Source organism: Hakea prostrata, chromosome 4 (assembly GCF_041222555.1).
Source record: "Hakea prostrata isolate BN-2017 chromosome 4, UWA_Hpros_2, whole genome shotgun sequence".
Classification (NCBI taxonomy): Eukaryota; Viridiplantae; Streptophyta; class Magnoliopsida; order Proteales; family Proteaceae; genus Hakea; species Hakea prostrata.
In genome coordinates, this window is record NC_142603.1 from 19,688,446 (window position 1) to 19,700,481 (window position 12,036).

Sequence of the window (12,036 nt, forward strand, 5' to 3'; positions counted from 1 at the left end):
ATGGTATCAGGCCATGGATCCATACCATACAAACTAGTTGCATATCCTATTTGGGACCCTCCCCTTCATCCTGGATATGTTTTTGAAAGTCAGAAACCATTAAAGACCAGCCTTGGCTCAGTGGGATATTTGGCTCCTAATTTAACATTCAGTAAGCTTTGGAGATATTTGGTCACTGTTTGCAAGGACGAACACAATCTACAGAAGAAACTCTTCCAGGCAAGACTGTTTCTAACACCAGAATCTCCTCCGCATATTGCTTCCTCTGAAGAATCTGAAGATTAATTACAAGGAACTCAAATAATATAAGTATCAACTCCATTTTCCACCTCTTGCTCTCATTCTTTCTATGTAAAGAATAGCTAGTAGTATAACATTACATTTAGGGAGGTACTATTACCTCCTTGTAACCCCAAGTTCCTACCACAGGTTACCAAGAAAAGTTCCTACCCCCTTTTCCCTCGTTCCGGTAGACCGGGTAACTCACCTTTGCCCAAGTCAATTTTACCATTTTCATATGACCACTGCCCATTTTCTTCGCTCTTTGTGTAAGATTCCACATGGGAAGTGCTAAAATATTGCAGGAAAGGAGGTGGGTAGAGAAACCTCTTTGAGAACATCAGTTTTTCAAGAACTGACATCACAAAGCTCATCTCCCAGATGCCTCAAGTGTCATTTATTTGTTTGTTTTTCTGTGGATAAAACCCTCAACTTAAGTTAAGCCATTCCAAGATTTGGGTCTAGCAGGTTTGCAACTCACAGAGATGTTTGCTTCAAGTCCAAATATTGTAAAAAGAAGCCTCAGAACCCATATACTTCTCAGCCTCAAGGCCCCAAGGTAGCTTGCTAATCTTGGGGCAAGACTAATGCCCAACATAATCCCACAATCTTCATTCCCATCCTCCAATGGAACTTTTTGATCCACCTGTTGCAAAGATGAATCTCTATAGGGTCAAAAGAATCAAAGAAGAAGTCAGTGGGCCCATCTTTTTATTTATTAAAAAAAAAGGGAAACAGATTAAGCTGTAGTTAAAACTTAAAAGGTTAATATTAAGATAAACTGTATTATAGTCTTTTATTTATGTGATGTTGAGAATTAGCTATAGTCTTTTAACAATGCCAGGTAAAATCGACATTTGGTACCCCTAAACAGGACAAATTGACAGCAGGAAGTTTATTGTTAGGTTTTCCATGTCAGACGGTATGTATGTGTCATTTGCATGTTACAAGCGGGTGTAGTTGTTGTGCTATCAACTTAGAGTGGCTAGGTGCCATTTACCCTGAGGTAAAACATTGCTAAAAACCAAAAATGAAATAAATACTCAGTTGTCCTAATATTTAAAAAAAAAATTAAGAGAGATTTTGTCTCAAAATAACTAAAGCTTAAGCAATCTTGACTTTGCCAGAAGCTGGTTTTGTGTCCTATCTGATGCAAAAAATCTCATGTAAAAATAAAATCATTTGACCAGTCAGACTTTCTAGAGAACAAGAAGATATCTCTAAATTGAGAGCAATGCAATTATTTTCCGATAAGATCATATTTTTCAGATAGTATAAACCAAAAAAGTAAGACTAGGTATACCATGACATGACCAATTCAAAGCATATAAACCAACTATTTGTTTTAATTGATTCAAACTTCCAATGCCTTGCTTTCAATTCTACTATCTTCTAGTTCCACATTGATTTTTGGCGATTTTATACAACAAAGAAAACCTTATCCCAAGTAAATGGGGTCTGCTACATGGATCCGGAAGAGGCTAACATAGTAACAGGAATGAGAGAAGCAAAAGGAACTAAAAGGGAGTCACCTAAAGTAGAGAAAATAAATAAGACAAGAGGCTGAGGTAGTCAAGAGGACTAGGTCAAGAAAAATGGAATAAAAAAAGAGTCACAAAAAGTAGAAAAAGACAATAAGTAGAATAAGGCATCAAAGCAATAGTCAAGGCAGAATTCCAAGAACAATCCCCTCGCAAGGGGTCAACAGCGCATTGTCTTCAAAACAACACTATCTGCCATCATACCAGGATCGAGTTCTACTACCAACAAATCCTTTCTTACAACTTTCTCCAATAGTCAAAAGCCAAAAGCCGGGACAGAAATCGACTTGGATGAAGTTTAAGCAAGATAATTTAGACATCCTTTACCACTCTTTAATCAAGGAGAGGCAGCCCAATCTGCTGAAAACCAATCAATAGAAGAACAAAATAGTAGGTCATTTCTTCCGCTCCGCTCCACACCATTGAATCCTATATGAGAAAGAAATTTCTTTCTCTGGCCTGACAAAATTCAACATTTTTTTAAGCACCCAAAAAAAGAATTCAACATTTTATTGGCTCCTTCAGCTTTGATTTGTAATAGCTTAGTGAATAGAAAGGTGGAAAGACAGACAAATAAGAACCACTATATTGAGTGGAGATTGGACAGGAAGAAGTTGAATGCCTCTACTACAAATTTGGAAAGATAATCACTCTTCTTATCAGTGCATTGATGGCCCTCCATTGGATATGACCATATCACCTCAAGCGGTTCTCACAGAGTTTTTCCTAAATTAGTGTTAACACCCAAATTGGTACAGACCTACAAGTCTACCAACCAATATTGAATCTGGTTTAATGAGGAGTAAGGAAAGACCAAACCTAACAAGATAGCAAAGGGAAAGAATGTTACTAAAGTGGGATAAGGAGAACGCGAACACTTGCTGATTTTCTTTACAAACTTAAGACAAGCGGATGATAGATATGTGGACATGACGAAGGTAGCTGGCAGGCTAGAGTGCCACTAGTTGCCTCACCACAGGAGTCTCACCTAAGCACACTTGATAAACTCACAAGTAGTCTCAAAAGAGAAGTAAGTTTTGGTAATTCCTGAATGCTGTGCTTCTTGAAAGAACCCCATCTTATTTGTAGGCTAACCCCCTAGACAACAAATAACTGTTTTAAGTGCATAGCATTTACTCCCTAACCTTTTACAATGAGTTTCCTCTTTGAAAATGGGCCTCTTTTATTGACAAACCCCACCAACTAAGTACTTACCACCTACGCATAACCTCATAACATGTGCCTAATAATAACAAAACACAAAAGTCCAACTTGGACCAAGCCTATCATTTGGGCTAGGATCAGACCTTTGAAAAGGGTCTAGGCCAACTCATTACTTGGGCTGGGCCTTTATTCAAGATTACTTCTTAGTAAAGAATCGATCAGGCTTCTTTGATGGCGGGCTATGACTTGGACCAACTAGATTCTCTGGATCCCAAAATTGGTTTTGGATACTTGGCATGAAATTTTGATTTTCATGATCTAGGATATGTAATGTAATGTACTAAAAAATGTCAAAAAGAGGAGGAATTAAAAAAACACTTGGGACCCTTAGTTGCAAGCAAGCACTTTGTTGCCTAGGCACTTAGGCGTCCTTCTGCCACCTTAAACCGCTTGACATCTTACTAGCTGTGACCATCCAGCAACTAAGATATAAGCAAAGAAGTCAAATGGATAGATTACATGGCTGATAATTGAAATGGAACTCAACATTTGGCATGTGGCCAATCGTAGAAGCATCAAAACCAAAAGTTGGTCTGACCAGAGCAGCCTTTTGCAAGGCTAAACATAGTGGCTAGTGTAGGACAGTTTTATATTATTGGTACCATTTAAGGAACTTTTCCCTTATAAACTAATGAATTACTGTATCTAATTACATACCATAGTACTCAGTGCCACCAAAAATAAAGTAATAATAACTTAAGAGTTGTCCCAAGAGCATCCAGTAAATAGGCACCAAAAATGTGCAGAAACTGAAAAACAGGCCTTACCCTGTCACTGCCTAGGCTTTCCGCCTTCACACTTTCAACAAGTGGAAAGTGGGTCAACATGAACTCAGCATCACTTCATACATAAGTAACTTCTGCACCCTTAGAATCAGCAGAGAGCAAGCTCAGTAATTTTATCCCCAAAGAGTAAAATCTAACAAACAAACCAAACCCTTAAATTAAGCAGCCCCTGACAAAGAGAGTTTTTGGCATCTGCAAAACAATTCTTCCAACCAAAATAGGTGTGGAGCTGGATATAAATATCAAAATATAGAAGTAACCATAGCCTGATAAAGCTTTTCTCAGACCTACAATATGATAGCTCTCAAGTACATAGAGTTCTTAGAGATGAGGAACTCAATCACATTCCTCTTTATGCACATACAAGTCTCTCTAAGAGGTCAATAAAGCCAGCTTTCACAGTCAACGAAGCACAATTACAGGTTCGAGGAAGAATATTATTTTGTGGTTCGGGAACACGCCACAAGGCACAGAACTACAATTCCAGGGTAGACATAAAATTTTAAAAGGCTCCCCTCAAAAGGGATCTTGCTCTTGAGTCTTGACTAAAAGGTTCAAATCATCATTTCAACGAGACAAAGTCAGAAGAAAAAGGCACAATATTTTTTTTTTTGGGTGTAAAAACAATAATTAAAGGAAGTACTAAAAATAATAGTAATAACAACAAGAATAAAACTATGTATTAGGGGAATAGCATAACAATTATTTAGGAATCAAACATTAATAACGACAAAAATACTAAAACTGTATTAGAAGTTAGAGCAAGAAGCAACAGTAGTATTAAGATTTTAGCAGTTGTATTTATCTTGATCACCAGAATCACTAATTCAACAAGATTTAACAAGGCCTCAAAAAGAGGCTGCTGACTCTGAAAAAAAATATTAAATTCCAGAGTTGTATGTCGATGTATGCAAAGAGAGAAGTAAGGGTAGACCTAAGATAACCTTAAGTAGCGAGAGAGGATATGCATAGCTTAGGCCTTGTATCTAGTATACCCTCAAACAAAGCTGATTGGAAGGCAAGAATCCATCTAGCCAACCCCATTTAGTTGGGGCGAACATTTGTTGTTGTATTATGTAAAAAGCTACAATTCCGGATATATTAAGTCACAATGAACTTGTCAAACCAGAATACCCTTTAAACAGAAAATAATAATAATAAATATAAAAAATATTTATATAAAAAATATTTATTTAAAAAATAAAAATAAATAAAAAAACCCTTCATATATGTGTAACAAGATGCAACAACCCTTTGATTATGGAACTGCTCCATCTGTATATCATATGCACACTCAAACACATCCCATGACAATGGAAAAGTAAAACCAGTGACACGTACATTTCTTTTCTATGATGGGAGCAGAAACAAAGATGTAGACAATTGCAACAGAAATCTAGTTAATCAACAAACTTTCCAACTAAAGTTAACAAGATCTCAAAAGAAAAAAAAAGGGGGAAAAATTGATCAAATAATGGAGAATAGCAAAATCACCTTTCTCTGTTCTCTTCATTGAACCACTTGCACCCAAAATATCACCAATATCAACAGATGTTTTCAACTGGTCAAATTGATCGCTTAGAAGCTTTTCCTTCTCACAGTAAAGCTATCACAAGAAGTTTACCGCTTCAGCAAAATGCTTAATCAGATATTCTATATTTGAAAAGCACAGCATAAGAAAAGTTCCTTTTATTTATGGTTTAAGCAGAACTATAGTACTGCTGGTGCAAAGGCAAACAGCAGGACTTCAATCATCAGAGGAAAGAAATCAACCTAAAGGAAAATTAAGAACATAAAATTACTCACTTGATTCATCAAGTATTTTGCATCATCTAGAACAAAGAAATGACACAATAAGAACTCTAATAACTAGGCACCAACACTGCTGAGCTCTCCAATTCAACCTATCTAAGAATAAGTACAATTAGTAGATTTTATGCAAGATAGTGCAATATTTGAAGAATCCTTGAACCATTGCTTGCAGCTCTGGTCAATGAAAACTGTAATACTCAAGCGAAACTAACACAAATGAACAAACACCTAATGTAAACTATGATGCTCTCCGGGTGATCCATGGAGGGGAACAGGTTAAGTAATAGAGTATAGGTCTTTGGGAAGAAATTTCTAATCAAAGGGGAGTTCATAAGTATTACTCATAATCGTATCTACACAATGTAGATTTGTAGACTTGGCATATATCCAACAGTGGTAAGAAGATCTTTAGTTTTGTAAATGCATGATTGGTTGACTGTGTTCATATGTCAAAACATAGGGACGACAGTATTCAGCTTTTTTTTTTTTTTTTTTTTATGGCATTCATACAGTAATTTTGGTGTTAATGCTTAAATCTGGAGCTCCCTATGTTTGATATATCAAATTGGAGCTGAAGTTGTAACAATGTCAACTCAAAGACAGAATTGCACGCCATTTCACATGCCACCATTCACATGAGGGGTCACAAATGCTCCATCCCCTAACGTCACATTCCAAAAGGAGTTCTCTCATTTGCCTCAAACTGCATTAGGGCAGTGTACATAACCCTCTCCTATACAAATAAAATTACTATCGTATTTTGTATTCACAATAAATTATGGATTAGTATTAACAATGTAGTATGGTTTACTATTTTAACAATAGGAAGTTAAGAGTAAAAATTCCTAATCTTGCCAAATTCATTGGGCATAAACAGGCCTAATTCTGAACTAAAAATGGGTTATATGTGTGTAGTTGACTTTGAATAGTGGGTTTGTTCGTATGTCCATGATGAGAGATCTCGCGAGATATCTCGCTTTTTGGTTAACCGAGACGAGATGGGAGTCAAGTTCTGCGAAATAGGATATCTCACCACGAGATCTCGCCATCTCGTGAGAGCTTGCCCCTATATCTCGCAAAATGGCGAGATAACCCTATTTCTAGTTAAACCAAGTGGTTTGGGGGTTTTAAAACCCCCAATCTCATACGAGAGAGTCATATCTCACCTCTCTCTCGCACCTCTCTTGCCTCTCTCTTGCTGATATCTTGCCCATCGCGGAAGGGGGGGGTGGGGGGGGTTTTGGGGGGGGGGGGGATTTTGGGGGGGGGGGGGGGGGTTTTCTTTAGTTTTGCACCCTATTGATGAAAGTTGAGTTTTGGCCAGAATATTTTGGAGATTCAGCTAGATTTCAACTTTCAAGCACCTTTGACACATCTACAACATCAAATTAGCATCATTCAAGCCCATTTCAACTAGATCTTCTACAAAGCTAAGAATTTTTTGCAAATTTTAATTTTTTTCAAATAGCATGTTCTACAATTAATGTGTGAGTGTATTGTAAATATATGTTGATCTGCTAGTTTCTATCTACACTTTCATGGAAACAAATTTAATTTTTTGTTATCTACTCTTGAAACTTATGACTTATGGATTATGATTTAGGACTTACTAGTTACTAAAACTTCTAATGGTTGTAAAATTTTGAAGACATTTAAGTTCTTTGATTTATTTGATATTTGATACACTAGCTTTTCATTTATATGCATTAAATATTCTACATTACATGTTGTCTAACCTTGCATTCCCAAATCCAATAGCATTTTGGTTTCATCCATAGAGTCGACTTAGAAGACATACTTAGGATATTTTCTCACAAATCCAAGGCCACCAATGTGTTCAAAAGGCCTTAAATAGCCTAAATATCAAATTTCCACCCAATTGGGACCCTAAAACCCACCGAGTGACACCAACAAAATTACATATCTTGACCGAGATCTCGCCATTTCGGTCGAGATCTCAGTTTTTCAAGGTGACAAGATCTCACTTTCTACCTTGCTTATGTCATGTATGGTTTCAATTTAAAACTTTTGGAAGATTTCAGCTAGTACTTAATTCCACTTTTAGCCAAGGTAATCGTTTTTTCAAGGCATCAAGCATGTTTGACGAAATGCCCAAGAGAGCTGTTGTGGCTGCTATGGCTAGTGCTGTGGTGCTTGGTGGCTGTGCCTGGTGCCAAGATGCTAGGATTCTGCTGTGGCCATTGCCATGATGCTGTCATGAGCTGTTCGGCATTGCTGGCCCAATAAGCTTCCTAGGTGGCCATCCTACCTCACACACCCTAACAAATTATACCCCCATGTGGCGTTCATATACTTCATTTTATCTCTGCTGTTCTCACTCTTCAATAACATTCATTTAAATTAGAAAAACAAGAAGGAGATGAATTCCAGTCTACTACACTCTTCATCAAACATCCAGTGAATAGGTCACAAACTGGGCTATATCATCACCAGCATGTGGGTCCCACAAGCTTTAAAATTATCTAAATCCATACCAAATATATCTTTACTCTTTAGCCATTAAAAATCTTCCAGACACATAAAATTCAGCAATGAAAAACTAGTATAGGCTGCTACTATATATCATAGGCTACGGACACCTGTCTAATGAACCTTCATGGGTAATTAAACATTCTCTGGCTGAAATAGGCTGAAGTTAAGAAAAATGAGGTAAGAGTGAAAATGTTATTAGAGCATATCCATGATGTTATGTAACTTCAACTTGAATCAAGCAAACCTAATATGCCAAACACAAGCCAACCACTTAAACCACCTATCATAACTCTATCAAGAATTCCTCCTCTTCGACCAAACTATGACAAGTTGACAACTATGAACAATGACATACTCTCTATATGCAACTCCAACTTCCTGTGGTATTATTAAGTTTTCAAACACAATTTTTAATGGCTAAGAAATTGAGAACAATGAAGACAAAGCCAGAGGTCAATAGAGCAGTGGATATCAAAGTTGTGGGCAGGCTGGGTAATGGCATGCACCAGCATTCTCAACAAGGATATCAAATGTCAGATTGGTGCATATGGTGGGTTTCATCAGTATGCTTCTTCCATGTTTTCACTCTACACTAGTCAAAATGATTGGTTATAGGGTGTGTCATCACTTGTGGGCATATTGTCATTTTCAGGCTCCAAGCTCCTAGCAACCATATCAACCCAACCCACCAAGAAGATATCATGGACCCACCCTGGCATCATTCTCCCAAGTCTCAACCCAATGAACTATATCCAAGGTTGGGGGTACGAAGAGTTTGTTAATGATAGGACCAGTATGGATTCGCACATTTTTTTAATCACCCCATTGACATCGCAAAGGCTTAACTCATTGTCCATGTCACAAATTTTCTCCCCTACGTGAACATAATCTGTTGAGTGAGACTTATAATATGTACCACAAACTAGGCAAAGCCCGTATCTATCAGATATTTAGTATACTACAGTCTTAACGAATTACACACTGTACTTTAATCGAAGTTATTACACTATTGTTTTTGGAAATCCTGTATATGGGCAAAATTTTCTAGTTGGTCCTATCTCTTGACAGCACACATATATGTGCTGACAAATTCTTGAACAAATTTCCATCTCATCACTTATCTAACTTTCACACAAGAGAAAATACAAAGCTTTGAAAATTCAACTATGGGAACTTTGGTTCACCTATTGAATAGACATGGTTAAAGGCTGAACATGGTGAGCCTGCAGAGAAAACGGGACACAAAAGTTTGTCTCTAATCTAACTTGACCAGTGAATCCTCCATGTGGCCCAACACCCAAAAGGATAAACATATCATGGTAAGGCCATGGAAAGTGGCCTCTTTTATTACCAATTTATCTACCAAAAAAAATTGAAGAATAAACAGATTATTCCATATCTAATTATATAAGTAAATACTTTTCATATCTCGTAAAAGCACACGAATTTTTCCATTAAGATGCAACCAACATATTTGAATTGAGGATCATCAAAAAAGTGAAAACAAGAATTGCAAAGAAGCAGACCTGAATAGTCCCTGTATCGTCTCTTAGAGTCAGGAAAGCAAGTTTTCCAAATGCTCTCCGAGCTACAATTCTTCCAGCTACTGACTCTAAATCATCACTGTTTGATACGTCACCATTCTTCAGGTGCTCATATTTAGCTTGCAGCTCATCCGCAGTATGTGTCCGCTCCCACTTATACGCATACGGCTCATAACCCCTGCTCCTCAATTCTTCAACCTGACAACGATATGCAGATTACCAAACAAAGTTCTTTCATAAACCAGCGAATGCCCAAAAGTACACATACAGGACAATCTATACATCCATCATGAGAAAGGATGGTGAAGAAAAACAAAATAACATCAAATTATGGATTAATCAGAAATGACACTCCGGATTATTTTCTTCTCTTTTGATAACAAACGGGCCCGAAGACCCAAGTCACTTGAAAAATAAAGAGCATTTCCCGCCAATGAGGTGGAGTTACAATGACCGGTGAGGGGAGTGCGCCACCAAACAATCGAAAACTTAAACATAGAAGCTCCTCAACCTAGGAAATGGGCACTCACATTCAAAGCTCTTGGAACCTACAAGAAACCTACTGAATCAAACCGAACAAATTTAAACAATCAAAAGCAATTTGGTGGTCCGACAATCCAGGATTACAAGTTCCGAAGACCCAAATCAAATTAAATGTAGAAAGAACTTCTCGCCAATGAGGGCAGGCTTTACAGTGCAAAAAATAAGATATGGAACTCAGGGTTTACCCTCTTAATGCGAATGGCACGAATGGAGTCTCTGTCAGAAGTAGATGATGTAGAAAATGTAGCGGAGGACCTTCTCCTGTTCCGAACAGATGATGATGAAGAGGTAGAAGAGCAACACCTGATGACCATCAGGGATAGTCTGGTTCTTCGGGTCCTTGCAGAAGTGAAGTTGATGAAGTGCTTGATGGAGTGGGAAGACAGAGTCCAAACTTTCAGCGACTCCATCGTGTCAATCTTCTTCTACACGCCGTGGCCCTGTCTGAGATATAGCTGATTAGTAAGGATTTGGGAATTAGTGAATTACCCCTTATCAGTAGGCAGAAAATTCAGAGAAAAAATTTTATGGAAAAGAAATGCAGAGAATTTTGCTTAACTAATTCAGAAATTCGGTCAAGGAATTGTAGTTCAAGTAAACTTAGTTTGGGATTAATTCGGTAATAATTCACTCCGTTCTTATTTCAAAAATTCGGTCACTATTACCTAATCGGTTGAAAATGGACTCATACCAGGTCCATTTCAAATGGACCATCCATTTTCATGTAAATGTATAATATGTGTTCCAACATCACATCAAATGGTTAAATTTTATTTATAAATCACATCAATTAACTTTTTGTGATGTGACTCATAAATGAATTTTAACCATTTGATGTGATGTTGTGACACATGTCACACATCTACAAGGAAATGACTTGATAAATTTCTATTGAAAATCCGATTAATGCAAAGATTATGGGCTCATTTGATAACCCACTGAACAATTTAGAGTGTTTGTTGTTTCAAGAAGCAAAAAAATTGCTTGAAAACCGTTTGATAAAACTTTTTAGTTTCACATGATTTATGCAAGATAGTTGTTGTGTTTGTTTCTCGGACCAAAATTGGGTTTAGGTTGGTTTTGAGTGAAATAATTTTAAAATGGGTATTTATGAAATTTAGCACTCTAAATATAACAATTACAAGGAAAATTTATTTATAGACTCCCTGGATTTACAATTAATTGTATTTACTACTCCTAAAAATAAGTCAATTACTAATACCTCATTATTGTTAACTAGTAAAGCGAAATGTGTTAGATTTCATTTATTTAAATAAATAAATAAATTAAAGATTTTAACTTCTCATAATTATAATGTGGCCCAAATGTTCTTGATAATTATAATTACGCCTTGATAACGTTTGGCGGTTACCTAGAGGTGTTTGAGGGGAATATTGTTTCTATAGGGTTCATTACTAAATATGTATTATGAGGAGAAAACTTACGGTAATTTTCTATGAATTCTGGTCCCCGGTTTTATTAGCAAGAAAAAATCTTTGTTTCTCTATCATTCGGTTGCTAAGAAAAAACTGGAATAACTGGATTTCTTCGACGTCGCAGACGATGGATGACCTTCTCGAAGAGGAACTCGCAGAAGACGAACTTCTTAGAGAAGAACTCACAGACGACTTCCAAAAACAAGTTTCTATGGCTGGAGGTAACTATCTTATCCTTTCTTCCGTGTACCATGTGCACACTTGGCGCTCGACGAAATGCTTGTGTGAGCATCGTGTGTGCAGAGCCCCCACAAGAGGATCCAACACAGGCCTAGTGGGACCTCTGACCCCCCCCCCCCACGCGCAAGTCCAACTCTGG

The 12,036-nt window shown here is 37.2% G+C and overlaps 1 protein-coding gene across 1 annotated transcript in view; it reads right to left on the bottom strand.

The window, feature by feature from the left end:
• The window catches only part of OVA5 (Lysyl-tRNA synthetase, class II), a 49,908-nt gene extending 39,162 nt beyond the window's left edge, over positions 1 to 10,746 (bottom strand). The window contains exons 1-3 of the mRNA XM_089152659.1: positions 10,407 to 10,746; positions 9,661 to 9,876; positions 5,324 to 5,435 (exon numbers count right to left, since the gene is read on the bottom strand). Of these exons, the coding sequence (XP_089008785.1) occupies positions 5,324 to 5,435; positions 9,661 to 9,876; positions 10,407 to 10,631 (553 nt within the window). The 5' untranslated portion in view covers positions 10,632 to 10,746. The remainder of the gene's footprint in view (positions 1 to 5,323; positions 5,436 to 9,660; positions 9,877 to 10,406) is intronic.
• Positions 10,747 to 12,036: the final 1,290 nt, after the last annotated feature.